Source organism: Gymnodraco acuticeps, unplaced genomic scaffold, assembly GCF_902827175.1.
Source record: "Gymnodraco acuticeps unplaced genomic scaffold, fGymAcu1.1, whole genome shotgun sequence".
NCBI classification, from domain to species: domain Eukaryota; kingdom Metazoa; phylum Chordata; class Actinopteri; order Perciformes; family Bathydraconidae; genus Gymnodraco; species Gymnodraco acuticeps.
In genome coordinates this window covers 5,233-32,951 of record NW_022991209.1, presented here as the reverse complement: position 1 = coordinate 32,951, position 27,719 = coordinate 5,233, and the positions used below count along the sequence as shown (strand labels likewise).

The 27,719-nt window shown below is 45.4% G+C and overlaps 1 protein-coding gene across 1 annotated transcript; it reads right to left on the bottom strand.

Moving 5' to 3' along the window:
• Positions 1-2,579: 2,579 nt before the first annotated feature.
• ubtfl (upstream binding transcription factor, like) lies at positions 2,580-27,719 on the bottom strand (the record flags this gene model as incomplete). The annotated part of the gene is given in 13 exon segments (XM_034238606.1): positions 2,580-2,708; positions 2,786-2,914; positions 8,097-8,210; positions 10,778-10,819; positions 10,889-11,030; positions 11,513-11,640; positions 11,767-11,877; positions 12,086-12,206; positions 15,205-15,269; positions 15,343-15,498; positions 20,326-20,409; positions 20,652-20,827; positions 27,633-27,719. Coding segments are annotated over 13 exon segments (1,455 nt in total), but the record flags the coding sequence as incomplete, so codon positions are not given.

The window sequence follows — 27,719 nt, the reverse complement described above, 5'->3', positions numbered from 1 at the left end:
CATTTTACTGTCTTTTTCGGACACCTTAAAATAATGCCAGACCGGTGAAGCCATTTTGGCGAGCTTGTTTTGCCGCACACAGTGTCATGTATTTTACGTCATGCGATCGGCTCTCGCGATCGGCATGTTTAGAGAGCACCGATCGATCGGTAGAGAGAGTGAGTATTGGCCGATCTCGATCGGTGACCGATCGATCGGAGCATCCCTAATTATATATATATATATATATTTCTATTAATCATTTTCGGCATTCGGTTTCGGCCAAGAATTTCCCATTCGGTGCACCCCTAATCTATATCTATACATTTTCTCATTAAACGTGACTATTTTGTTCTCAACAGTTTGCTCTACTATGTCACATGAATACTGTTTAAAAAAACTAAAGACAGAAATCTTTGATAAGTATCATATTTTGGTAACACATTTAGTGAATGAGGTATACATAACACCTACATAAGCACTGAAAACTGATTTGTTGCCTCTCCTGTCCACCCTTTAATTTGCAAAAAACAGTCAAATTTGATCCACACGCATTTATGCTTCCTAACTGGACAGGTCCTTATCTTAGAAGTTTAATTGACTGGGTTTTATACAGTGATGATTGAGTGTTCCCTTCATATTTTTTAAATGGTGTATGCATGCACAGAACAACATCTCATTTGTTTGTCAGTTATCATGTAGTGCTTATGTAGGTGTTACGTATGCCTGTTGTTATTTGTTTGGCTCATGCTTGTTCCCCTTTCTTTGTATTATAATCAGAACGAATGTGAAAGCAGTGAAGAGGAAGAATCCGATGATGAACGGGATCCAGAGTTTTCCAGCCTCAGAAACTGATACTGCACGTGATGAACCAACAAACTCCAAATCCCTGGTTGCTGAAGATCACTGATGGTCGACCTCATTAACTTGGATACCATTGGTGACACATTACATTACATGTTACTTGTTAGACGCTTTTATCCAAAGCGACTTTCATACTCAATACTGTGGGCAATCCCCACAGGAGCAATTTGGGGTGAAGTGTCTCAGGGACACAACGACATGCTGACTGAAGTGGGGTTTGAACCTGTGCTCCCTTGATCCGAACACCAACGCTCAATCCACTGCGCCACACGCCTCCTGAAACAGCTTCTGGACTGCTTCTGACTAAAAAATATTCTTACACATTCTTAATTATTCTTCTTTACTCTTTCCTCTGTCAAATAATACTATCAAGGCACATTTATGATATGTCCAAGGACATAGAGGAGCAGCTTAATGACAAGATAGGAGATAGTCGCTTTGCTCGGCAGATAGATGATGTAACAGTAACGAAGACTGTTTACTAATATCGTAGGTTTTGAGAATATTACAATCTATAAAATACATTTCAGTGAAGTTTGGAAACAAAAGACGCGAGGGGGGCTCAAAAATATTCTTACACAGAAAAGGGTGGCCTTTCGCAGTCGGTGCCCTTTTCCGCCATGTTGATAATAGAGTTTAGTCATTGCCAGATTTCACGGCACCTTACATATACAGGCCGTTTCTCAATGTCGAGTAGAGCTGCTGCAGAGCCACGAGCCAGTGTCGCCGAATGCTGGGCATTTAAACAGCATTTAAACAGTCCTTCGGCGCCACTCGATGACGTAGTATACTTGAAATAGTGGCTCTGCAGCAGCTCTACTCGACATTGAGAAACGACCAGTGTCTATTTCTTCTTCTTGTCTTCTGGGATTTGTAATTCCAGCCGTGCTCTCAGTGACACGTGTCCTGCTCTTTCTTCAGCTTCACCACCGCCACGCTGTGCATAATCCTATCCGCCATGTTGATAACGCAGTTTAGTCATTGCACCCTAAATATCGTAGTTTTCAAATTTGAATGAAATATGTGTAAATACAACTGACCCCATAGACCAGTAAGTGGCTAGGTTTGTGTGTAAACAGACCTCATAAATACAACTGACCCCATAGGTCAGTTGTGGCTAGGTTTGTGTGTTGTGTGTAATAGGGCTGTGCAATTAATCGTATTTTAATCGTGTTGTGTGTAAACAGACCTCATAAATACAACTGACCCCATAGACCAGTAAGTGGCTAAGTTTGTGTGTTGTGTGTAAACAGACCTCATAAATACAACTGACCCCATAGACCAGTAAGTGGCTAGGTTTGTGTGTTGTGTGTAAACAGACCTCATAAATACAACTGACCCCATAAAACACCAAGTGGCTAGGTTTGTGTGATGTATGTAAACAGACCTCATAAACCCAGTTGGCCCAATATACCACAATTTGGTCCCGGCCCCATAAGCCTGTGAAATGTCACATATTTTATATGTATTATATTATGTATGTTCTGAAAGTGAAATTTTTCTTTTGAATTGGAAATTGTCTTCTGGGGTTCAGTGGAAATATTTGTACCTTATTTTTAATATGACAGGATGGTGGGAAAGGTATGTCCCTATAAACCACTGAAAAACCCCATTGACCTTGTAAACCACATATGCCTGTATGTGTGTGTGTGTGTGTGTGTGTGTGTGTGTGTGTGTGTGTGTGTGTGTGTGTGTGTGTGTGTGTGTGTGTGTGTGTGTGTGTGTGGCCCACTGACCACAGGTTGGTACTGAACCTCGTAACGCTTCTGGTCCTCCGCAGCCTTCTTGATCCACGGGATCTTCTCCTTCTTCTCCATGGACTTCCAGGCCTGCTCCATGGCCGCCTGCGCCTTCCTGCGGTCGCTCTGCGGGGGAGGGGTCAAAGGTTAGAGACAGGTTGCAGGTAAACAGGAGGCGTGTGTGTCATGTGATGCTGACTCACTCTGTATTTGGCCAGGTAGTCTCCGATCACGCTGTGCTGCCACATCTCCTCCGCTGTCTTCGGCGTCTCAGGAAGCTTCGCCGCCTTCTTCCCGTCCCGCCGTGCTGCAGGGGTCCAGGTCTCCGTCTCCTGACACGAGGAGGAGAGGAGGCATCAGACGAGGAGACTTACGAGCTGTAAGACCAGGAAACTAACGAGCTGTAAACCAGGAGGCTAACAAGCTTTAAGACCAGAACCAGGGTGCTAACAAGCTTTAAGACCAGAACCAGGGTGCTAATAAGCTTTAAGACCAGAACCAGGGTGCTAACAAGCTTTAAGACCAGAACCAGGGTGCTAATAAGCTTTAAGACCAGAACCAGGAGACTAACAAGCTTTAAGACCAGAACCAGGGTGCTAACAAGCTTTAAGACCAGAATCAGGGTGCTAATATGCTTTAAGACCAGAACCAGGGTGCTAACAAGCTTTAAGACCAGAACCAGGGTGCTAATAAGCTTTAAGACCAGAACCAGGAGACTAACAAGCTTTAAGACCAGAACCAGGAGACTAACAAGCTTTAAGACCAGAACCAGGAGACTAACAAGCTTTAAGAGCAGAACCAGGAGACTAACAAGCTTTAAGACCAGAACCAGGAGACTAACAAGTTTTAAGACCAGAACCAGGAGACTAACAAGCTTTAAGAGACCAAAACCAGGAGACTAACGAGCTTTAAGACCAGAACCAGGAGACTAACAAGCTTTAAGACCAGAACCAGGAGACTAACAAGCTTTAAGACCAGAACCAGGGTGCTAATAAGCTTTAAGACCAGAACCAGGAGACTAACAAGCTTTAAGACCAGAACCAGGGTGCTAACAAGCTTTAAGACCAGAATCAGGGTGCTAATACGCTTTAAGACCAGAACCAGGGTGCTAACAAGCTTTAAGACCAGAACCAGGGTGCTAATAAGCTTTAAGACCAGAACCAGGAGACTAACAAGCTTTAAGACCAGAACCAGGAGACTAACAAGCTTTAAGACCAGAACCAGGAGACTAACAAGCTTTAAGAGACCAAAACCAGGAGACTAACGAGCTTTAAGACCAGAACCAGGAGACTAACGAGCTTTAAGACCAGAACCAGGAGACTAACAAGCTTTAAGACCAGAACCAGGAGACTAACAAGCTTTAAGACCAGAATCAGGAGACTAACAAGCTTTAAGACCAGAACCAGGAGACTAACAAGCTTTAAGACCAGAACCAGGAGACTAACAAGCTTTAAGACCAGAACCAGGAGACTAACGAGCTTTAAGACCAGAACCAGGAGACTAACGAGCTTCAAGACCAGAACCAGGAGACTAACGAGCTTTAAGACCAGAACCAGGAGACTAACGAGCTTTAAGACCAGACCCAGGAGACTAACGAGTTTTAAGACCAGAACCAGGAGACTAATGAGCTTTAAGACCAGAACCAGGAGACTAACGAGCTATAAGACCAGAACCAGGAGACTAACGAGTTTTAAGACCAGAACCAGGAGACTAACGAGCTTTAAGACCAGAACCAGGAGACTAACGAGCTTTAAGACCAGAACCAGGAGACTAACGAGCTTTAAGACCAGAACCAGGAGATAAACGAGCTGTAAGACCAGAACCAGGAGACTAACGAGCTGTAAGACCAGAACCAGGAGACTAACGAGCTTCAAGACCAGAACCAGGGTGCTAACAAGCTTTAAGACCAGAACCAGGAGACTAACGAGCTTTAAGACCAGAACCAGGAGACTAACGAGCTTTAGGACCAGAACCAGGAGACTAACAAGTTTTAAGACCAGAACCAGGAGACTAACAAGCTTTAAGAGACCAAAACCAGGAGACTAACGAGCTTTAAGACCAGAACCAGGAGACTAACAAGCTTTAAGACCAGAACCAGGAGACTAACAAGCTTTAAGACCAGAACCAGGGTGCTAACAAGTTTTAAGACCAGAACCAGGAGACTAACAAGCTTTAAGAGACCAAAACCAGGAGACTAACGAGCTTTAAGACCAGAACCAGGAGACTAACAAGCTTTAAGACCAGAACCAGGAGACTAACAAGCTTTAAGACCAGAACCAGGGTGCTAATAAGCTTTAAGACCAGAACCAGGAGACTAACAAGCTTTAAGACCAGAACCAGGGTGCTAACAAGCTTTAAGACCAGAACCAGGGTGCTAACAAGCTTTAAGACCAGAACCAGGGTGCTAATAAGCTTTAAGACCAGAACCAGGAGACTAACAAGCTTTAAGACCAGAACCAGGAGACTAACAAGCTTTAAGACCAGAACCAGGAGACTAACAAGCTTTAAGACCAGAACCAGGAGACTAACGAGCTTTAAGACCAGAACCAGGAGACTAACTAGCTTTAAGACCAGAACCAGAAGACTAACGAGCTTTAAGACCAGAACCAGGAGACTAACTAGCTTTAAGACCAGAACCAGAAGACTAACGAGCTTTAAGACCAGAACCAGGAGACTAACGAGCTTTAAGACCAGAACCAGGAGACTAACGAGCTTTAAGACCAGAACCAGGAGACTAACAAGCTTTAAAACCAGAACCAGAAGACTAACGAGCTTTAAGACCAGAACGAGAAGACTAACTAGCTTTAGGACCAGAACCAGGAGACTAACGAGCTTTACGACCAGAACGAGGAGACTAACAAGCTTTAAGACCAGAACCAGGGTGCTAACAAGCTTTAAGACCAGAACCAGGGTGCTAACGAGCTTTAAGACCAGAACCAGGAGACTAATGAGCTTTAAGACCAGAACCAGGAGACTAACGAGCTTTAAGACCAGAACCAGGATGCTAACAAGCTTTAAGACCAGAACCAGGAGACTAACGAGCTTTAAGACCAGAACCAGGAGACTAACGAGCTTTAAGACCAGAACCAGGAGACTAACGAGCTTTAAGACCAGAACTTGGAGACTAACGAGCTTTAGGACCAGAACCAGGAGACTAACGAGCTTTAAGACCAGAACCAGGAGACTAACGAGCTTTAAGACCAGAACCAGGAGACTAACGAGCATTAAGACCAGAACCAGGGTGCTAACGAGCTATAAGATCAGAACCAGGATGCTAACAAGCTTTAAGGCCAGAACCAGGAGACTAACAAGCTTTAAGATCAGAACCAGGAGACTAACGAGCTTTAAGACCAGAACCAGGAGACTAACAAGCTTTAAGACCAGAACCAGGAGACTAACGAGCTTTAAGACCAGAACCAGGAGACTAACGAGCTTTAAGACCGGAACCAGGAGACTAATAAGCTTTAAGACCAGAACCAGGAGACTAACAAGCTTTAAGACCAGAACCAGGAGACTAACGAGCTTTAAGACCAGAACCAGGAGACTAACAAGCTTTAAGACCAGAACCAGGAGACTAACGAGCTTTAAGACCAGAACCAGGAGACTAACGAGTTTTAAGACCAGAACAAGCTTTAAGATCAGAACCAGGATGCTAACGAGCTGTAAGACCAGAACCAGGAGACTAACAAGCTTTAAGATCAGAACCAGGAGACTAACAAGCTGTAAGACCAAAACCAGGAGACTAACGAGCTTTAAGACCAGAACCAGGAGACTAACTAGCTTTAAGACCAGAACCAGAAGACTAACGAGCTTTAAGACCAGAACCAGGAGACTAACAAGCTTTAAGACCAGAACCAGGAGACTAACGAGCTTTAAGACCAGAACCAGGAGACTAACTAGCTTTAAGACCAGAACCAGAAGACTAACGAGCTTTAAGACCAGAACCAGGAGACTAACTAGCTTTAAGACCAGAACCAGAAGACTAACGAGCTTTAAGACCAGAACCAGGAGACTAACGAGCTTTAAGACCAGAACCAGGAGACTAATGAGCTTTAAGACCGGAACCAGGAGACTAACAAGCTTTAAAACCAGAACCAGAAGACTAACGAGCTTTAAGACCAGAACCAGGAGACTAACTAGCTTTAAGACCAGAACCAGAAGACTAACGAGCTTTAAGACCAGAACCAGGAGACTAACTAGCTTTAAGACCAGAACCAGAAGACTAACAAGCTTTAAGACCGGAACCAGGAGACTAATAAGCTTTAAGACCAGAACCAGGAGACTAACAAGCTTTAAGACCAGAACCAGGAGACTAACGAGCTTTAAGACCAGAACCAGGAGACTAACAAGCTTTAAGACCAGAACCAGGAGACTAACGAGCTTTAAGACCAGAACCAGGAGACTAACAAGCTTTAAGATCAGAACCAGGATGCTAACGAGCTTTAAGACCAGAACCAGGAGACAAACAAGCTTTAAGACCAGGAGACTAACAAGCTTTAAGACCAGAACCAGGAGACTAACGAGCTTTAAGACCAGAACTAGGAGACTAACTAGCTTTAGGACCAGAACCAGGAGACTAACGAGCTTTACGACCAGAACGAGGAGACTAACAAGCTTTAAGACCAGAACCAGGGTGCTAACGAGCTTTTAGACCAGAACCAGCAGACTAACGAGCTTTAGGACCAGAACCAGGAGACTAACGAGCTTTAAGACAAGAACCAGGAGACTAACAAGCTTTAAGACCAGAACCAGGAGACTAACAAGCTTTAAGACCAGAACCAGGAGACTAACGAGCTTTAAGACCAGAACCAGGGTGCTAACAAGCTTTAAGACCAGAACCAGGGTGCTAACGAGCTTTAAGACCAGAACCAGGAGACTAATGAGCTTTAAGACCAGAACGAGGAGACTAACGAGCTTTAAGACCAGAACCAGGATGCTAACAAGCTTTAAGATCAGAACCAGGAGACTAACAAGCTTTAAGACCAGAACCAGGGTGCTAACGAGCTTTAGGACCAGAACCAGGAGACTAACGAGCTATAAGACCAGAACCAGGAGACTAACAAGCGTTAAGACCAGAACCAGGACACTAACGAGCTTTAAGACCAGAACCAGGAGACTAACTAGCTTTAAGACCAGAACCAGAAGACTAACGAGCTTTAAGACCAGAACCAGGAGACTAACAAGCTTTAAGACCAGAACCAGAAGACTAACGAGCTTTAAGACCGGAACCAGGAGACTAACGAGCTTCAAGACCAGAACCAGGAGACGAACAAGCTTTAAGGCAAGGCAAGTTTATTTATATAGCACCTTTCAACACAAGACAATTCAAAGTGTTTTACAAAAAACGAAAGACATTAAGAAAATGTAAAACCAGAACCAGGAGACTAACGAGCTTTAAGACCAGAACCAGGAGACTAACAAGCTTTAAGACTGGAGCACATTAATATGAAGCATCAGTCTGGAGGTGTTGAAGGGCTAGCAGCAGTGAATACCACAGAAGAAGGAAGTGCACACCTTGACAGAGGGAGTCTTGGATCTGTGTGGGCTGTTGGCCACGCCCCCTCCCGTTCTGGCCCCGCCCAGTTTCTCCTCGCCCATCACCCGGTCTCGCTCCTCGTCTGGGAGACTCTGAAAGATATCGATAAAAAAATCGTTAAAAACAGAGTATATTAGAGTAAATTAAAGTCTACTAGAGTCTATTAAAGTCTATTAGAGTCTAATATACTTTAGTAGACTCTAATAGACTCTAATATACTTTAGTAGACTCTAATAGACTTTAATAGAGTCTATTAGAGTCTATTAAAGTATATTAGAGTCTATTAAAGTCTATTAGAGTATATTAGAGTCTATTAAAGTATATTAGCGTCTACTAGAGTCTATTAGAGTCTATTAAAGTCTATTAAAGTCCATTAAAGTCTGTTAGAGTTCATTAGAGTCTATTAGAGTCTATTAGAGTCTACTAGAGTCCATTAGAGTCTATTAAAGTCCATTAAAGTCTATTAGAGTCCATTAAAAGTCTATTAGAGTCTATTAGAGTCTATTCAAGTCTATTCAAGTCTATTAGAGTATATTAGAGTCTACTAGAGTCTATTAGAGTATATTAGAGTCAATTAAAGTATATTAGCGTCTACTAGAGTCTATTAGAGTATATTAGAGTCCATTAAAGTCTATTAGAGTCCATTAAAGTCTATTAGAGTCTATTAGAGTCTATTCAAGTCTATTCAAGTCTATTAAAGTCTATTAGAGTATATTAGAGTCTACTAGAGTCTATTAAAGTCTATTAGAGTATATTAGAGTCAATTAAAGTATATTAGCGTCTACTAGAGTCTATTAGAGTATATTAGAGTCCATTAGAGTCTATTAAAGTATATTAGAGTCTATTAGAGTCTATTAAAGTCTATTAAAGTCCATTAAAGTCTATTAAAGTCCATTAAAGTCTATTAGAGTCCACTAGAGTCTATTAAAGTATATTAGAGTCTATTAGAGTCTACTAGAGTCTATTAGAGTCCATTAAAGTCTATTAGAGTCTATTAAAATCTATTAGAGTCCATTAGAGTATATTAGAGTCTATTAGAGTCTATTAGAGTCTATTAAAGTCTATTAGAGTCTATTATGGCGCGTTTCCACTGCAGCGGGTAGCCCCGTTTAAGCGTCCTTAACCGTCCTCAAGCGGCCAGGCCGGTTTTTGGTGACGTTTCCATATAGCCTAGTACCGGCCAGCGGATACTTTTTCCCTCTTTTTCCGGCCTCATAAAATCGTGGTTCCCTCAGACCAGGGCCAGGGCTGAACTAGTGACGTCAACACTCTCGACTGCTGATTGGTCAGAGAGAATCGTCACAAGATTGCGCGCGAGTTCATCCCTAGCGTCGCATATATATATCTAGAAGCAAGCTTGCAGCATTTTTATACACAGCATTTTGTAAACGGAGGAGCTACAAAAATGGCTACTTCTAAGAAAAGCACACCGTGGTCGACCGAGGAGGTGACGACGTTCCTACATCTCATTGGGGATGATCAAATCCAGCGGGAGCTCGACGGAACAACTCGAAATGTGAACAAAAACAAAGCCGATCACCCCGCCTACACTGCGTTGCTACCCCAGGTCCTAAACTGTAATGGTAATGCGCCACGGCCTGGGCCGGCCAGCGAGGCAGTCCGAGGCCAGAGCGAGGACGCTTAGGGACGCTTAAACGGGGCTACCCCGCTGCAGTGAAAACGCGCCATTAGAGTCCATTAGAGTCTATTAAAGTATATTAGAGTCCATTAAAGTCTATTAGAGTCCATTAAAGTCTATTAGTGTCTATTAAAGTCTATTAGAGTCTATTAGAGTCCATTAAAGTCTATTAGAGTCCATTAGAGTCTATTAAAGTCTATTAGAGTCTGTTAAAGTCTATTAGAGTCCATTAAAGTCTATTAGAGTCCATTAGAGTCTATTAAAGTCTATTAGAGTCTGTTAAAGTCTATTAGAGTCCATTAAAGTCTATTAGAGTCCATTAGAGTCTATTAGAGTCTGTTAAAGTCTATTAGAGTCCATTAAAGTCTATTAGAGTCCATTAGAGTCTATTAGAGTCCATTAAAGTCTATTAGAGTCCATTAGAGTCTATTAGAGTCTATTAGAGTCTATTAAAGTCTATTAGAGTCTATTAGAGTCTGTTAAAGTCTATTAGAGTCCATTAAAGTCTATTAGAGTCCATTAGAGTCTATTAGAGTCCATTAAAGTCTATTAGAGTCCATTAGAGTCTATTAAAGTATATTAGAGTCTATTAGAGTCTATTAAAGTATATTAGAGTCTATTAGAGTCTATTAGAGTCTATTAGAGTCTATTAAAGTCCATTAGAGTCTATTAGAGTCTATTAGAGTCTGTTAAAGTCTATTAGAGTCCATTAAAGTCTATTAGAGTCCATTAGAGTCTATTAGAGTCCATTAAAGTCTATTAGAGTCCATTAGAGTCTATTAGAGTCTATTAGAGTCTGTTAAAGTCTATTAGAGTCCATTAAAGTCTATTAGAGTCCATTAGAGTCTATTAGAGTCCATTAAAGTCTATTAGAGTCCATTAGAGTCTATTAAAGTATATTAGAGTCTATTAGAGTCTATTAAAGTCCATTAGAGTCTATTAGAGTCTATTAGAGTCTATTAGAGTCTACTAGAGTATATTAAAGTATATTAGAGTCTAATACGGTCTGACAGGACGTACCTCCAGAAACCTCTGCAGGTCCACGTCGTACTGCTTCTTCCTCTGAAACACAAACAGGAAGTGAGAGCAGGCTTCACAATAAGAGCTGCGTGTGTTAGAGGAGACACAGACCTGTTCGCAGCGCTTCTGGAACATGTCCTTCTCTTTCTGCGTCATCAACTTCCACTGCTTGCTGCACAGAACCATCCTCTCAGTGCTGGGGACGTCCTTCATGTTCACCATCAGCTCAGCGCAGTACAGAGAGTAGCCGTTACTGCAACACACACACACACCATCAGCTCAGCGCAGTACAGAGAGTAGCCGTTACTGCAACACACACACACACACCATCAGCTCAGCGCAGTACAGAGTAGCCGTTACTGCAACACACACACACACACCATCAGCTCAGCGCAGTACAGAGAGTAGCCGTTACTGCAACACACACACACACCATCAGCTCAGCGCAGTACAGAGAGTAGCCGTTACTGCAACACACACACACACCATCAGCTCAGCGCAGTACAGAGAGTAGCCGTTACTGCAACACACACACACACCATCAGCTCAGCGCAGTACAGAGAGTACCCGTTACTGCAACACACACACACACACACCATCAGCTCAGCGCAGTACAGAGAGTAGCCGTTACTGCAACACACACACACACCATCATATCAGCGCAGTACAGACTGTTTAGTTTCCTGTTCATTAGCATGTTAGCAGCTAGCTCCTCGTTAGCTAATTGGGACTCACGGTGGAGGTTTCGTCGGCCGTCCATCGAACTTGTCCTTCAGCTGTCTCTCTGCTTTAGTGAGGACGGAGCGCACGTGATCATCGGCGGAGACGTCAGGGTGAGCCACATGATACGCCCTCATACTGCCCTGCACACACACAGCAAAATAATGGGTTATAGTTCCACAGGTCCATGTCACACCCATTAGAACCTGCAGGGGAGGAGGATAATAATAATAAGTGTGTGTGTGTGTGTGTGTGTGTGTGTATTGTACCTCGTAGTCTTTCTGCAGCTCCAGGGCTTTGCTGATCCACTTGAGTCTCCTCTTGTCAGAGAGCTGGGACCACTGTCTCCTCAGAGCCTCCTTCAGCTCCTTCTGACTGACCTGAAACACACACACACACACACACACACACACACACACACACACACACACACACATCAATTAGATTGATAACATGCGATTCATTTGGTTACATAATGTTAGCTAGCTAGCTTTTTGCGATAGCTTACGTAAGTTAGTCATATTGTTATAGAGAGATAATGTAATAGTGTAGGCTAGCTAATAAACTGGTGTGTGTGTGTGTGTGTACCTCGGGGTGCAGCTTCAGGTAGGTCTTCTTCTCGTGGTTGTACCACAGCTGTTGGGGAGTTTTGGGTTTCTCTGGCAGGTCGGACTTCTTCCTCTCTTCGATCAGATCAGGATGATCGTGCCTGCAGGCAGCATCGTTAGCATGCTAACAACACTGTGTGGCAACCCACGCTAACAACACCCGCTAACCACCCACGCTAACAACACATGCTAACAACACCTGCTAACAACACACGCTAACAACACACGCTAACAACACACGCTAACCACCCACGCTAACAACACATGCTAACAACACCTGCTAACAACCCACGCTAACAACACACGCTAACAACACACACTAACAACACACGCTAACAACACACACTAACAACACATGCTAACAACAACCCACGTTAACAACACACGCTAACAACACATGCTAACAACCCACGTTAACAACACACGCTAACAACACATACTAACAACCCACGTTAACAACACACGCTAACAACACATACTAACAACCCACGTTAACAACACACGCTAACAACACATGCTAACAACCCACGTTAACAACACACGCTAACAACACATGCTAACAACCCACGCTAACAACACATGCTAACAACCCACGTTAACAACACATGCTAACAACACACAATAACAACACACGCTAACAACACATGCTAACAACCCACGTTAACAACACACGCTAACAACACATGCTAACAACCCACGTTAACAACACACGCTAACAACACATGCTAACAATCCACGCTAACAACACATGCTAACAACCCACGCTAACAACACATGCTAACAACCCACGCTAACAACACATGCTAACAACCCACGTTAACAACACACGCTAACAACACATGCTAACAATCCACGTTAACAACACACACTAATAACACATGCTAACATCTTCTTAACAAATATCCTATTATCTCTACGTGTGGATTTCTCCTTGTGTTGTTATTTATATGATGAGTATAGTTAGTAGAGTTAGTAGAGTTAGTAGGCTATAGTTAGTATAGTTAGTAGAGTTAGTAGAGTTAGTAGGCTATAGTTAGTATAGTTAGTAGAGTTAGTAGGCAATAGTTAGTAGAGTTAGTAGAGTTAGTAGAGTTAGTAGAGTTAGTAGGCTATAGTTAGTAGAGTTAGTAGAGTTAGTAGAGTTGGTTGAGTTGGTAGAGTTAGTAGGCTATAGTTAGTAGAGTTAGTAGAGTTGGTAGAGTTGGTAGAGTTGGTAGAGTTAGTAGGCTATAGTTAGTAGAGTTAGTAGAGTTAGTAGGCTATAGTTAGTAGAGTTAGTAAAAGGATATATTTGGCTGAGAGTCCTCTCTCTGTGGACCTACAGTGATATCTGTGCCCGATTCACACTGCGCACGATCGAGTCTGCCGTGAACTTGTGAAGTCTATCTGTAAACAGTGACCTTGTGAAGTCTATCTGGAAACAGTGACCTTGTGAAGTCTATCTGTAAACAGTGACCTTGTGAAGTCTATCTGTAAACAGTGACCTTGTGAAGTCTATCTGTAAACAGTGACCTTGTGAAGTCTATCTGTAAACAGTGACCTTGTGAAGTCTATCTGTAAACAGTGACCTTGTGAAGTCTATCTGGAAACAGTGACCTTGTGAAGTCTATCTGTAAACAGTGACCTTGTGAAGTCTATCTGGAAACAGTGCCCTTGTGAAGTCTATCTGTAAACAGTGACCTTGTGAAGTCTATCTGTAAACAGTGACCTTGTGAAGCCTATCTGTAAACAGTGACCTTGTGAAGTCTATCTGTAAACAGTGACCTTGTGAAGCCTATCTGTAAACAGTGACCTTGTGAAGTCTATCTGTAAACAGTGACCTTGTGAAGTCTATCTGGAAACAGTGACCTTGTGAAGTCTATCTGGAAACAGTGACCTTGTGAAGTCTATCTGGAAACAGTGACCTTGTGAAGTCTATCTGGAAACAGTGACCTTGTGAAGTCTATCTGGAAACAGTGACCTTGTGAAGTCTATCTGGAACAGTGACCTTGTGAAGTCTATCTGGAAACAGTGACCTTGTGAAGTCTATCTGGAAACAGTGACCTTGTGAAGTCTATCTGTAAACAGTGACCTTGTGAAGTCTATCTGGAAACAGTGACCTTGTGAAGTCTATCTGGAAACAGTGACCTTGTGAAGTCTATCTGGAAACAGTGACCTTGTGAAGTCTATCTGGAAACAGTGACCTTGTTGAAGTCTATCTGTAAACAGTGACCTTGTGAAGTCTATCTGTAAACAGTGACCTTGTGAAGTCTATCTGTAAACAGTGACCTTGTGAAGTCTATCTGGAAACAGTGACCTTGTGAAGTCTATCTGGAAACAGTGACCTTGTGAAGTCTATTCTGTAAACAGTGACCTTGTGAAGTCTATCTGGAAACAGTGACCTTGTGAAGTCTATCTGGAAACAGTGACCTTGTGAAGTCTATCTGGAAACAGTGACCTTGTGAAGTCTATCTGGAAACAGTGACCTTGTGAAGTCTATCTGTAAACAGTGACCTTGTGAAGTCTATCTGTAAACAGTGACCTTGTGAAGTCTATCTGTAAACAGTGACCTTGTGAAGTCTATCTGGAAACAGTGACCTTGTGAAGTCTATCTGGAAACAGTGACCTTGTGAAGTCTATCTGTAAACAGTGACCTTGTGAAGTCTATCTGGAAACAGTGACCTTGTGAAGTCTATCTGGAAACAGTGACCTTGTGAAGTCTATCTGTAAACAGTGACCTTGTGAAGTCTATCTGGAAACAGTGAGGTGGTCTCTGGTCACATGTGTAATTGATAACGTATGAGTCAGTAATAATAATCTCAGTCATCTGGCCCTAAAGCTGAGAGACCTTTCAGATCGAGCAATGAGGATCGCTAACAGAAGCTAATCCATGTCTCACTTATTATTAGAATCTACTGAACCCACTAAAAGGCTTTACGTTCAATAACTCGTCTCTCTCAGATGAATGTGGTTCTTCTTCGTGAAACGCCGCTGTGTCAAATGTCCCTCTTGGGATGCTGTAGCAGTACAGTCGGAGGAACAACTCCCGCTGCGCAGTGAAAATCGGGCAGACCCAATCTATAATAATATAAGCTTCAAAGAGGTGAAGGAGCGACTCACTTGAAGCGCGCCATGTTCTTCTCGAACTCCTCCTTCTCGCGCTGGAACTCAGTGATGTACTTTAGCTGCAGAGACAGAGAGAGGTGAGACAGAGCGGAGCGGGGGGGCGGGGGGGGGGGGGGGGGCGTGGGTACGGACCTTCTTCTTCTCCGGCAGCTCCTTGTACTTCTTGGACAGGATCTTGGTCAGATCCAGGTTGCTCATCTCTGGGTGGATCTTGGCGTACTTGGCTCGTTTCTCCATGAAGAAGCGGAAGTATGGAGTCAGGGGTTTCTTTGGGAACTCCGGGTGAGTCTGACAGGAAACACCATTTAAAGGCCCATTATGAACAATCCCCTTCTTCATGTCTCTTCTACATCAACATGTGTCCCCTCTTCTTCATGTCTCTTCTACATCAACATGTGTCCCCTCTTCTTCATGTCTCTTCTACATCACATGTGTCCCCTCTTCTTCATGTCTCTTCTACATCAACATGTGTCCCCTCTTCCTCATGTCTCTTCTACATCAACATGTGTCCCCTCTTCCCTCATGTCTCTTCTACATCAACATGTGTCCCCTCTTCTTCATGTCTCTTCTACATCAACATGTGTCCCCTCTTCTTCATGTCTCTTCTACATCAACACGTGTCCCCTCTTCTTCATGTCTCTTCTACATCAGCTGTGTCCCCTCTTCTTCATGTCTCTTCTACATCAACATGTGTCCCCTCTTCTTCATGTCTCTTCTACATCAACATGTGTCCCCTCTTCTTCATGTCTCTTCTACATCAACATGTGTCCCCTCTTCTTCATGTCTCTTCTACATCAACATGTCCCCTCTTCTTCATGTCTCTTCTACATCAACATGTGTCCCCTCTTCTTCATGTCTCTTCTACATCAACATGTGTCCCTCTTCTTCATGTCTCTTCTACATCAACATGTGTCCCCTCTTCTTCATGTCTCTTCTACATCAACATGTGTCCCCTCTTCTTCATGTCTCTTCTACATCAACATGTGTCCCCTCTTCTTCATGTCTCTTCTACTCAACATGTGTCCCCTCTTCATGTCTCTTCTACATCAACATGTGTCCCCTCTTCTTCATGTCTCTTCTACATCAACATGTGTCCCCTCTTCTCCATGTCTCTTCTACATCAACATGTGTCCCTCTTCTCATGTCTCTTCTACATCAACATGTGTCCCCTCTTCTCAGTTCTTCTACATCAACATGTGTCCCCTCTTCCTCATGTCTCTTCTACATCAACATGTGTCCCCTCTTCTTCATGTCTCTTCTACATCAACATGTCCCCTCTTCTTCATGTCTCTTCTACATCAACATGTGTCCCCTCTTCTTCATGTCTCTTCTACATCAACAGTGTCCCCTCTTCTTCATGTCTCTTCTACATAAATGTGTCCCCTCTTCTTCATGTCTCTTCTACATCAACATGTGTCCCCTTTCTTCATGTCTCTTCTACATCAACATGTGTCCCCTCTTCTTCATGTCTCTTCTACATCAACATGTGTCCCCTCTTCTTCATGTCTTTCTACATCAACATGTGTCCCCTCTTCTTCATGTCTCTTCTACATCAACATGTGTCCCCTCTTCTTCATGTCTCTTCTACATCAACATGTGTCCCTCTTCTCATGTCTCTTCTACATCAACATGTGTCCCCTCTTCTTCATGTCTCTTCTACATCAACATGTGTCCCCTCTTCTTCATGTCTCTTCTACATCAACATGTGTCCCCTTCTTCATGTCTCTTCTACATCAACATGTGTCCCCTCTTCTTCATGTCTCTTCTACATCAACATGTGTCCCCTCTTCTTCATGTCTCTTCTACATCAACATGTGTCCCCTCTTCTCATGTCTCTTCTACATCAACATGTGTCCCCTCTTCTCATGTCTCTTCTACATCAACATTGTGTCCCCTCTTCTTCACTGTCTCTTCTACATCAACATGTGTCCCCTCTTCTTCATGTCTCTTCTACATCAACATGTGTCCCCTCTTCTTCATGTCTCTTCTACATCAACATGTGTCCCCTCTTCTCATGTCTCTTCTACATCAACATGTGTCCCCTCTTCTTCATGTCTCTTCTACATCAACATGTGTCCCCTCTTCTTCATGTCTCTTCTACCTCAACATGTGTCCCCTCTTCTTCATGTCTCTTCTACATCAACATGTGTCCCCTCTTCTTCATGTCTCTTCTACATCAACATGTGTCCCCTCTCTCTTCATGTCTCTTCTACATCAACATGTGTCCCCTCTTCTTCATGTCTCCTCTACATCAACATGTGTCCCCTCTTCCTCATGTCTCTTCTTACATCAACATGTGTCACCTCTTCTTCATGTCTCTTCTTACATCAACATGTGTCCCCTCTTCGTCAGTCTCTTCTACATCAACATGTTGTCCCCCTCTTCTTCATGTCTCTTCTACATCAACATGTGTCCCCTCTTCTTCATGTCTCTTCTACATCAACATGTGTCCCCCTCTTCTTCATGTCTCTTCCTACATCAACATGTGTCCCCTCTTCTCATGTCTCTTCTACATCAACATGTGTCCCCTCTTCCTCCATGTCTCTTCTACATCACAGTGGGTCCCCTCTTCTTCATGTCTCTTCTACATCAACATGTGTCCCCCTCTTCTTCATGTCTCTTCTTAATCAACATGTGTCCCCTCTTCTTCATGTCTCTTCTACATCAACATGTGTCCCCTCTTCCTCATGTCTCTTACTACATCAACATGTGTCCCCTCTTCTTTCATGTCTCTTCTACATCAACATGTGTCCCCCTCTTCTTCATGTCTCTTCTACATCACCATGTGTCCCCTCTTCTTCATGTCCTCTTCTACATCAACATGGTCCCCTCTTCTTCATGTCTCTTCTACATCAACATGTGTCCCCCCTTCTTCTTCATGTCTCTTCTACATCAACATGTGTCCCCCTCTTCTCATGTCTCTTCTACATCAACATTGTGTCCCCTCTTCTTCATGTCTCTTCCTACATCAACATGTGTCCCCTCTTCTTCATGTCTCTTCCTACACTCAACATGTGTCCCCCTCTCTTCATGTCTCTTCTACATCACCATGTGTCCCCTCTTCTTCATGTCTCTTCTACATCAAACAGTGTAGTCCCCTCTTTTTCATGTTCTGCTTCTACATCAACACTGTGTCCCCTCTTCTTCATGTCTCTTCTACATCAACATGTGTCCCCTCTTCTTCATGTCTCTTCTACATCAACATGTGTCCCTCCCTCATGTCTCTTCTACATCAACATGTGTCCCCTCTTCTTCATGTCTCTCTTCTACATCAACATGTGTCCCCTCTTCCTCATGTCTCTTCTACATCAACATGTGTCCCCTCTTCTTCATGTCTCTTCTACATCAACATGTGTCCCCTCTTCTTCATGTCTCTTCTACACCAACATGTGTCCCTCTTCTTCATGTCTCTTCTACATCAACATGTGTCCCCTCTTCTTCATGTCTCTTCTACATCAACATGTGTCCCCTCTTCTTCAGGTCTTCTTCTACATCAACATGTGTCCCCTCTTCTTCATGTCTCTTCTACATCAACATGTGTCCCCTCTGTGGAAAGAGACTGAAAGGTTCAGGAACAAAGATTCTCTCTCTTTTTGACCCATTTCTATAAAAACCTGTCTGAAAATGAGCTGATCAGATTTTGGCCACTTTGTGATGTCATAACGATGTATTGTCTTGTGTAGCCATTAGCCAATCAGCAACCAAGGTAACCCCCCCCCTTATCACCTGAATCTCCTCCTAGAGCACCATCAGGCGCGTTCACACCGGAGCACTTTTCTCCCTTAGTTCCGTTAGTACCCGTTATGTTGCGTTCACACCAAAAAGAGTACTTAGTGCCGGGAACTTTTACCCTCATGTTTAGTGCCTGCTGAGAGGTGGTACCAAAAAGTGCCAAAAAAGTACCAATTTATATTGGCTGGGTGAATTGCAAACCACGCCCCGTAAAACTCTGAAACATTTTGTGAAGCCGCCATTGTATTTGCTGGCATTAGCATTATTAGCGTTAGCATTAGCCCCGCGCACCAACGGAGAGAGAATAACTTATGGCAACACAAAAAAAAACATGGGAGCGGTGGAGATGAGGAGGTGTCGGCGTTCTGGCGATTTATTCGGAAGGCTTCAGTAGAAGCTGACTTCCGGCCGGGGACTCCGGGCGGCAGTATACGCCGTGAAGTGGTTTGCGTCCTGCCAGTAAACCCAAAGCAGAAGAAGAAGAAGTGACGTCACCGGCTTCATTTGCCTAATCCTCCCCCAGGGACTTATTCCGGTGTGAACGCAATCTGTATTTAGTGCCCTGGGGTACTAAGTACAGCAAAGTACTTGGTGTGAAAGCGGCTATTGAGTTCTTTGTAACCAGATCTCTCTCAGAGGGGCGTGGGGAGGGGCTCCTTATTTTCATCTGAAGTAACAGACAGAGAATCAGCACTTTGGAAACAGGGCTGAAACAGAGGGGATTATGGGTAATGCTGCAATGATCTGTTTGGTTTCAGCCAATCAGAGACAGGCTCTGGATATATCTGAGACCTGGGATATATTGATGAGAAACAGTATCATAGGGACCTTTAAATATATATGCATCAGCCAAACGACTCGTTGCGCCCTCGCTGCGAGGGGGACCCAAGTTCCCATCAGCAGAAACACGTGGGTTTGCTGTCCTGGCTCCAAGATGGTGGAATGAGCTCCCCATTGACATCAGGACAGCAGAAAGCTTACACACCTTCCAGACTGAAAACTCATCTCTTTCGACTCCACTTCGAGCGATAGAACTATTAACAAAGCACTTATATACTAATAAAGGGCTGGCTTATCTAAAGCCAGTTGAGTAGCACTTGAAATGTTTGGCTCTATGAAACCTGATGTACTTTATGATTCTGTTTTCTTCAAGGTTGTGTCTTCCTGGTCGAATGTACTTATTGTAAGTCGCTCTGGACAAAAGCCTCAGCTAAATGTAATGTAATGTAATATGCCCCTACAAATAGAATCAAATGATGTGAGAAACACTGGATAATGCTAATAATTTTAAAAAAAATGTTTTAAATGTTATGTCGAATCACCCCCACTTTGGGGACCTTTAATTACAGATAATAATCCCGATTAAACTGGGGGAGGCCTCACCTTCAGCTTCTTGCCTTTGTACGGATTCCTCACGAACTCTGTGGCGTCGAAGATGACCTCCGTCATTGTGCGGTACTTACGCACCTGGAGCGTTAGGGTTAGAGAGGGTTATAACAGGTTATAACAGGCGCTGTGAAGGGGTTCTGCTCTGGAACAACTCCAGGACTGACATCACATACAATACAGAGAGAAAGCTCATTCTACTATATGGAAGATATCACCTTTAAAAGATATTCAAATAAGCCATAACATCTTCATCGTCTCACATGAAGAGATGCTCATGAAGTCATGAAGGTGAGACGTGACTCAGTGCAGATCGATCGTACCTCTGTGGAGACTTTGAGCCACTTGCTGCGGCACATCTCCCCGGAGAACAGCCCGAAGCCCACCTTCTCCCAGTCGAAGTGAGACTCGGTGGTTTTATACTTCATAGCATCAACGTCTGGGAGCAGGGAACGAATCCTCTCAAGAAGAGTGAGACATTCCTGCTGAGACCAGGAGTCTACACACACACACACACACACACACACACACACACACACACACACACACACACACACACACACACACACACACATCACACACACACACACACACACACACACACACACACACACACACACACACCACACACACACCACACAACACACACACACACAACACACACACACACACACACACACACACACACACACACACACACACACACACACACACACACACACACACACACACACACACACACACACACACACACACACACACACACACACACACACACAAATTCAGTATTTCTCAAAGGGGGGGCGCGAGAGACCAGGAGGAAAAATTGTTAGGACAAAAATCAGTGTGACAGCCCTCCCTCCCTCATGTTGCTTGGGGGGCGGGGCTTACCAAAGAGCAGTCTGGCATCCTGAGTGACAGCCCTCCCTCCCTCATGTTGCTTGGGGGGCGGGGCTTACCAAAGAGCAGTCTGGCATCCTGAGTGACAGCCCTCCCTCCCTCATGTTGCTTGGGGGGCGGGGCTTACCAAAGAGCAGTCTGGCATCCTGAGTGACAGCCCTCCCTCCCTCATGTTGCTTGGGGGGGGGGCTTACCAAAGAGCAGTCTGGCATCCTGAGTGACAGCCCTCCCTCCCTCATGTTGCTTGGGGGGGCGGGGCTTACCAAAGAGTAGTCTGGCATCCTGAGTGACAGCCCTCCCTCCCTCATGTTGCTTGGGGGGCGGGGCTTACCAAAGAGCAGTCTGGCATCCTGAGTGACAGCCCTCCCTCCCTCATGTTGCTTGGGGGGCGGGGCTTACCAAAGAGCAGTCTGGCATCCTGAGTGACAGCCCTCCCTCCCTCATGTTGCTTGGGGGGCGGGGCTTACCAAAGAGCAGTCTGGCATCCTGAGTGACAGCCCTCCCTCCCTCATGTTGCTTGGGGGTGGGGCTTACCAAAGAGCAGTCTGGCATCCTGAGTGACAGCCCTCCCTCCCTCATGTTGCTTGGGGGGGCGGGGCTTACCAAAGAGCAGTCTGGCATCCTGAGTGACAGCCCTCCCTCCCTCATGTTGCTTGGGGGGGCGGGGCTTACCAAAGAGCAGTCTGGCATCCTGAGTGACAGCCCTCCCTCCCTCATGTTGCTTGGGGGGCGGGGCTTACCAAAGAGCAGTCTGGCATCCTGAGTGACAGCCCTCCCTCCCTCATGTTGCTTGGGGGGCGGGGCTTACCAAAGAGCAGTCTGGCATCCTGAGTGACAGCCCTCCCTCCCTCATGTTGCTTGGGGGGCGGGGGCTTACCAAAGAGCAGTCTGGCATCCTGAGTGACAGCCCTCCCTCCCTCATGTTGCTTGGGGGTGGGGCTTACCAAAGAGCAGTCTGGCATCCTGAGTGACAGCCCTCCCTCCCTCATGTTGCTTGGGGGGGCGGGGCTTACCAAAGAGCAGTCTGGCATCCTGAGTGACAGCCCTCCCTCCCTCATGTTGCTTGGGGGGCGGGGCTTACCAAAGAGCAGTCTGGCATCCTGAGTGACAGCCCTCCCTCCCTCATGTTGCTTGGGGGGCGGGGCTTACCAAAGAGCAGTCTGGCATCCTGAGTGACAGCCCTCCCTCCCTCATGCTGCCTTCATGATGTTAGGTAGCGCGAGAAATATAACTCAACACTTTCTCTACCCAATACTCCGTGATTGGTGGGAAACTAAACTGATAGTTACTGAAGTTATCTAAGGGTGCGTTCACACCTGCCTTTTATAGTCCAGTTGAATCGAACCCTGGTGCGTTTAGCCGCTTGGTGCGGTTTGTTTGGGTCGGTGTGAACACAGTCCGAGACCTCTTAAGTGAACTAAACAACCGGACTTTGGTCCGCTAAAATAGGTGGTCTCGGAGCCAAGCCCACCTTAACCTGCCATCAGGCCCTGGGGCTGAACAAATCAAAGTCATTTATAGCCTCGGCAGGCTCTGTGATCGCACTTCTCCACTCTGCTCTGCGCGCCTGGTCCTCTCCTCCAGATGAGTGACGTATCGGGCCTCCCTCATGTATTTGTCCGGTTGCCGTTAGCGCCCCTCCACGTAGCAAGTCCTCGTCGACCTCTCCATCTCCTCCAACAGATAATGTCCCTCCTGTCTGTTCTTCCTCTCCCGCTACTCCATCGCTATCAGAACCAGACGGCCTACTTGGCTCCGAGGCCCCGCGGCCGGCACCGCTGCCGCTCGGTCCAGAACTCACCTGTCCTCCCTCCTCATCCTGGCCTACAGGTTTAAAATAACCTGTAAGCTTCGGCATGTTTTGTAATAGCTGCTTGTCTCAAAACTCCTTTTGAGAGCGCCACTCTCAAACTTTTTCTTCTCCAAATGTTCTCCTAAACACCCTTCATCTGTCACTCAATCACTCGCAATTTGAATAAGTCACATGTGAAACATATTCTCATTCTGATTGGCTGTGAAGTGGTGCCCACTGACTGTTACGGAGTCATCTCTGGAATCCATCGATCTCATTGATTAGCGGAGCAAATGATCAAAATACTATATATGTATACGGAGGGAAGATATTTTCGTTTGGATTACTGGTCTGGGGGAAGCTCGCGAGTGTGTGTGTGTGTGTATATATGTGTGTGTGTGTGTGTATATGTGTGTGTGTTTGTGTATATTGTGTTTGTTTCCCGGGAGAAACACCGGCTGTTGTTATGCCTGCTGTGACGTCAAGTTACTCCGTTCTCCGCTTGTAATTATGCCGAAGCTTCAAAGTTGTATTTATCATCTGAATTCGCCGAAACAAGTTTAATATTCTGAAAGCCAAGACTTTGTTTTTTGAAACCAGATGAAAACAAACAGGATTGTAGCTGACATCCTCGTGGATTCATCTTCTCATTACAGACACATGCATTTCCTAACATTCGGTCTATATGCTGTAAAATGTATTATCTCTTGGATTTACACACAGCATCTATTGCACGTCTGTCCGTCCTGGGAGAGGGATCCCTCCTCTGTTGCTCTCCCTGAGGTTTCTCCCATGTTCCCTTTAAACTGTGGGTTTTCTCTGGAAGTGTTTCCTTGTACGATGTGAGGGTCTAAGGACAGAGGGTCTGAGGACAGAGGGTCTGAGGAAAGAGGGTCTGAGGACAGAGGATCTAAGGACAGAGGGTCTAAGGACAGAGGGTCTGAGGACAGAGGGTCTGAGGACAGAGGGTCTGAGGACAGAGGGTCTGAGGACAGAGGGTCATTCAGCCCAGGTCAGCCCGTGCATTAAGGCGGCCCTGCCCGGAGCGCTTGCTAGTGGTTGTTCCTAGAGTCTCTAAAAGTACAATGGGAGCCAGAGCCTTTTCTTATCAAGCTCCACATTTGTGGAATCAGCTTCCAGTTTGTGTTCGGGCGGCAGACACCCTATCCGTTTTTAAGAGTGCGCTTAAGACCTTCCTTTTTGATAAAGCTTATAGTTAGGGCTGATTAGATCCAGCCCCTAGTTTTGCTGATATAGGCTTAGTTTGTCGGGGGACATCTTACTTCTTCCTTCTCTCTGTCTATACCTGTGTACTCTCATGTTCCGATTAACCCAGCTTCCCCAAATGTCTTTCTTTTTGGTGTCTGTATACGCCGGGATCCGGAGTCATGGATGATCCTGCGCTCCTCTGTCCTGGATCGCGAGCCCTGGATCTTGAGTCGTGGCTGTGGTCCTGGATCATAGGTCCTGGATGGATATCCTCGTGGATTCATCTTCCTATTATACACACATGCATTTCCAAACATTTTGACTACCTATGTTGCAAATGTATTATCTTTTCAATGTACACACGGCATCTATTGCACGTCTGTCCGTCCTGGGAGAGGGATCCCTCCTCTGTTGCTCTTCCTGAGGTTTCTCCATGTTCCCTTTAAACTGTGGGTTTTCTTTGGAAGTTTTTCCTTGTACGATGTGAGGGTCTAAGGACAGAGGGGCTAAGGACAGAGGGTCTAAGGACAGAGGGTGTCGTATTGTCATACTGATATTGTGTACAAACTGTAAAGTCCACTGAGACAAATGTAACATTTGTGATATTGGGCTATATAAATAAACATTGATTGATTGATTGATTGATTGATAGTGAACTCTGGAGCGGTTAATTGCTGGTGTGAACGCAGTCCGCACTAAAATATAGGAAGCGTAGTATTTACGCGTCACAAGAACGCGGATGTCTTCAAAAATCTTTAGCGAAAGAGTCTTTCAAGACATCCAGTTGTTAAGTTAAAGAGTGAAGCAGGATGAAGAGTTGAACAGTGTTGTCAGGGGCGGCGGGTGCTGTAGGCTAGGGAAGGCTAAGCCTTTCCAAATATTTGTGTCACTGCATCCTGGTAAAATAAAAAATATAATGTACCCTATAATGTGTGTCTTCGATTAGCGCTGCAGCCACCAGGAAAGTGTGCTGCGAAGCCAGTCCACAGACCCTGGGTACGTTTGAGTTACAAACTAACTAACAAAGAGATCTCACCAAGCGGTCCCACGGCGCTGGTTATCAACTCGGTGAATCAAGCCAGGGTCTCTCTCCAGCTGAGAGCGTTCATGTGAAAGGGGCGGGGTTAGCTACGTTTGACCAATCACAAACAGGGACAAGTGTACTGACAGCGCAGCGTCATACTTCCTGAATGAAAAGTGAACTATAATATTAGACATATGAAGAAGTTAAAGTTTAAACATCCATGACTTAAACACTTGATCCAGGATCAAAGCCACAGAGCTGCACCTGCAAGGTGAACACAGCTGGGAACAGAACAAGTGTTTGAATGCGTACATTAACAGCTTTATGATATCACTGCCCGTCTAAGACACCATCTGACTTTCATTACATTTGACTCCAGTGTTTCCTCAACTTAATGTGTTGCTTCAAATAATGCTTCTGCATCCAGTCTGTGACGCTGTGAGTGTTGCACGGCCAGATACGGCTCAGCTGACTCAGATCAGGAGATATGTGATATGATATGATCGATGATCTGATTGATGATGTGATATGAATGATAAGTGTGACACGTCGGCGTCTTCTCTGCAGGCTACTGCAGTTTAAACTGTATTGATGATTTATTCCCCGCACACTGAGCTCTGATTGGTCAGCAGGCGGTGCTTGAGTTGATCTCTTTTCTATAGACGCTGGAGGCGGGCAGCGTCAGGTAAAAACAAGTTATTTAGCCTTCCCAAACCTGAGCCTCACGCGCCGCCTATGAGTGTCGTGTAAAGTAAAAATGCTCCGTCAGCTACATAAACGTCAGAGCACCTGTCGTCGGTGAAACGCCCTCTGACTGCAGAACGTCTCATTGTGTTATCATGTTTTTAACGTTGTCTGATGATATAATCATATGCCCGGGCCGCTAGTGTCTGTTCATCTCCAGATTAACAGCAGCATGAGAACAACCTGCAGAAAGTGCCGATGCTCCATGGCGGAGGCGTTTTTACCCCCTTAATGTCTGACCAATGGTTGAACAGCATTTCCGAGCACATGACTTGTGTTTAAAGTTTATAGTCCGTTTGAGTTTTGCCGTGTGAACGCAAACTGAACCTTCTGGAAAAAGAAACAATGCAACAAACTGTGGTCTGGTGCTCACCAGAGAGCAAACTATTAGGGGTGAATGCACCCTCAGAGCATGAATGGAAAATAGTGAATAGAGCAGGTCCACCAGAGCCACCTGCTGGCTCCATGGTGAGCTCCATGGTGAGCTCCATGGTGAGCTCCAGCAGGTGAGCTCCATGGTGAGCTCCATGGTGAGCTCCATGGTGAGCTCCATGGTGAGCTCCATGGTGAGCTCCATGGTGAGCTCCATGGTGAGCTCCAGCAGGTGAGCTCCATGGTGAGCTCCATGGTGAGCTCCAGCAGGTGAGCTCCATGGTGAGCTCCATGGTGAGCTCCATGGTGAGCTCCATGGTGAGCTCCATGGTGAGCTCCATGGTGAGCTCCATGGTGAGCTCCATGGTGAGCTCCAGCAGGTGAGCTCCATGGTGAGCTCCATGGTGAGCTCCATGGTGAGCTCCAGCAGGTGAGCTCCATGGTGAGCTCCAGCAGGTGAGCTCCATGGTGAGCTCCATGGGTGAGCTCATGGTGAGCTCCAGCAGGTGAGCTCCATGGTGAGCTCCAGCAGGTGAGCTCCATGGTGAGCTCCATGGTGAGCTCCATGGTGAGCTCCAGCAGGTGAGCTCCATGGTGAGCTCCAGCAGGTGAGCTCCATGGTGAGCTCCATGGTGAGCTCCATGGTGAGCTCCATGGTGAGCTCCATGGTGAGCTCCATGGTGAGCTCCAGCAGGTGAGCTCCAGCAGGTGAGCTCCAGCAGGTGAGCTCCATGGTGAGCTCCAGCAGGTGAGCTCCAGCAGGTGAGCTCCAGCAGGTGAGCTCCAGCAGGTGAGCTCCATGGTGAGCTCCATGGTGAGCTCCAGCAGGTGAGCTCCATGGTGAGCTCCAGCAGGTGAGCTCCAGCAGGTGAGCTCTAGCAGGTGGTTCTGGTGGACATGACGCCATCGCAAAAAGCCAAGCCAATACAATGCTGCGTTCATAGAGCTACGTGAAGTGGGGAAGGACAACGCTTAATTGCGGATATGTAACTTCACATTCTAGCACAGTTTATTGCTATTATACCGCGATTGTTGCCGACGACGATGCTCAACAGATCGCTGAACGCAACCTCCCACCAATCACGGAGTATTGGGTAGAGAAAGGGTTGAGTTATATTTCTCGGGCTACCTAACATCCATGAAGGCACCATGAGGGAGGGAGGGCTGTCACTCAGGATGCCAAACTACTCTTTGGTAAGCCCCGCCCCCCAAGCAACATCAGGGCCACAAGTTAGAAAGCAAAAAAAAATGGGGGGGGGTTACCTGGTTCATTCTTGATCCTGGAGGTCTGAGACGTGGAGACACTGCTGCCGTTCATCATGCAGTGTGACCCCTTCCCTCTGCGCACAC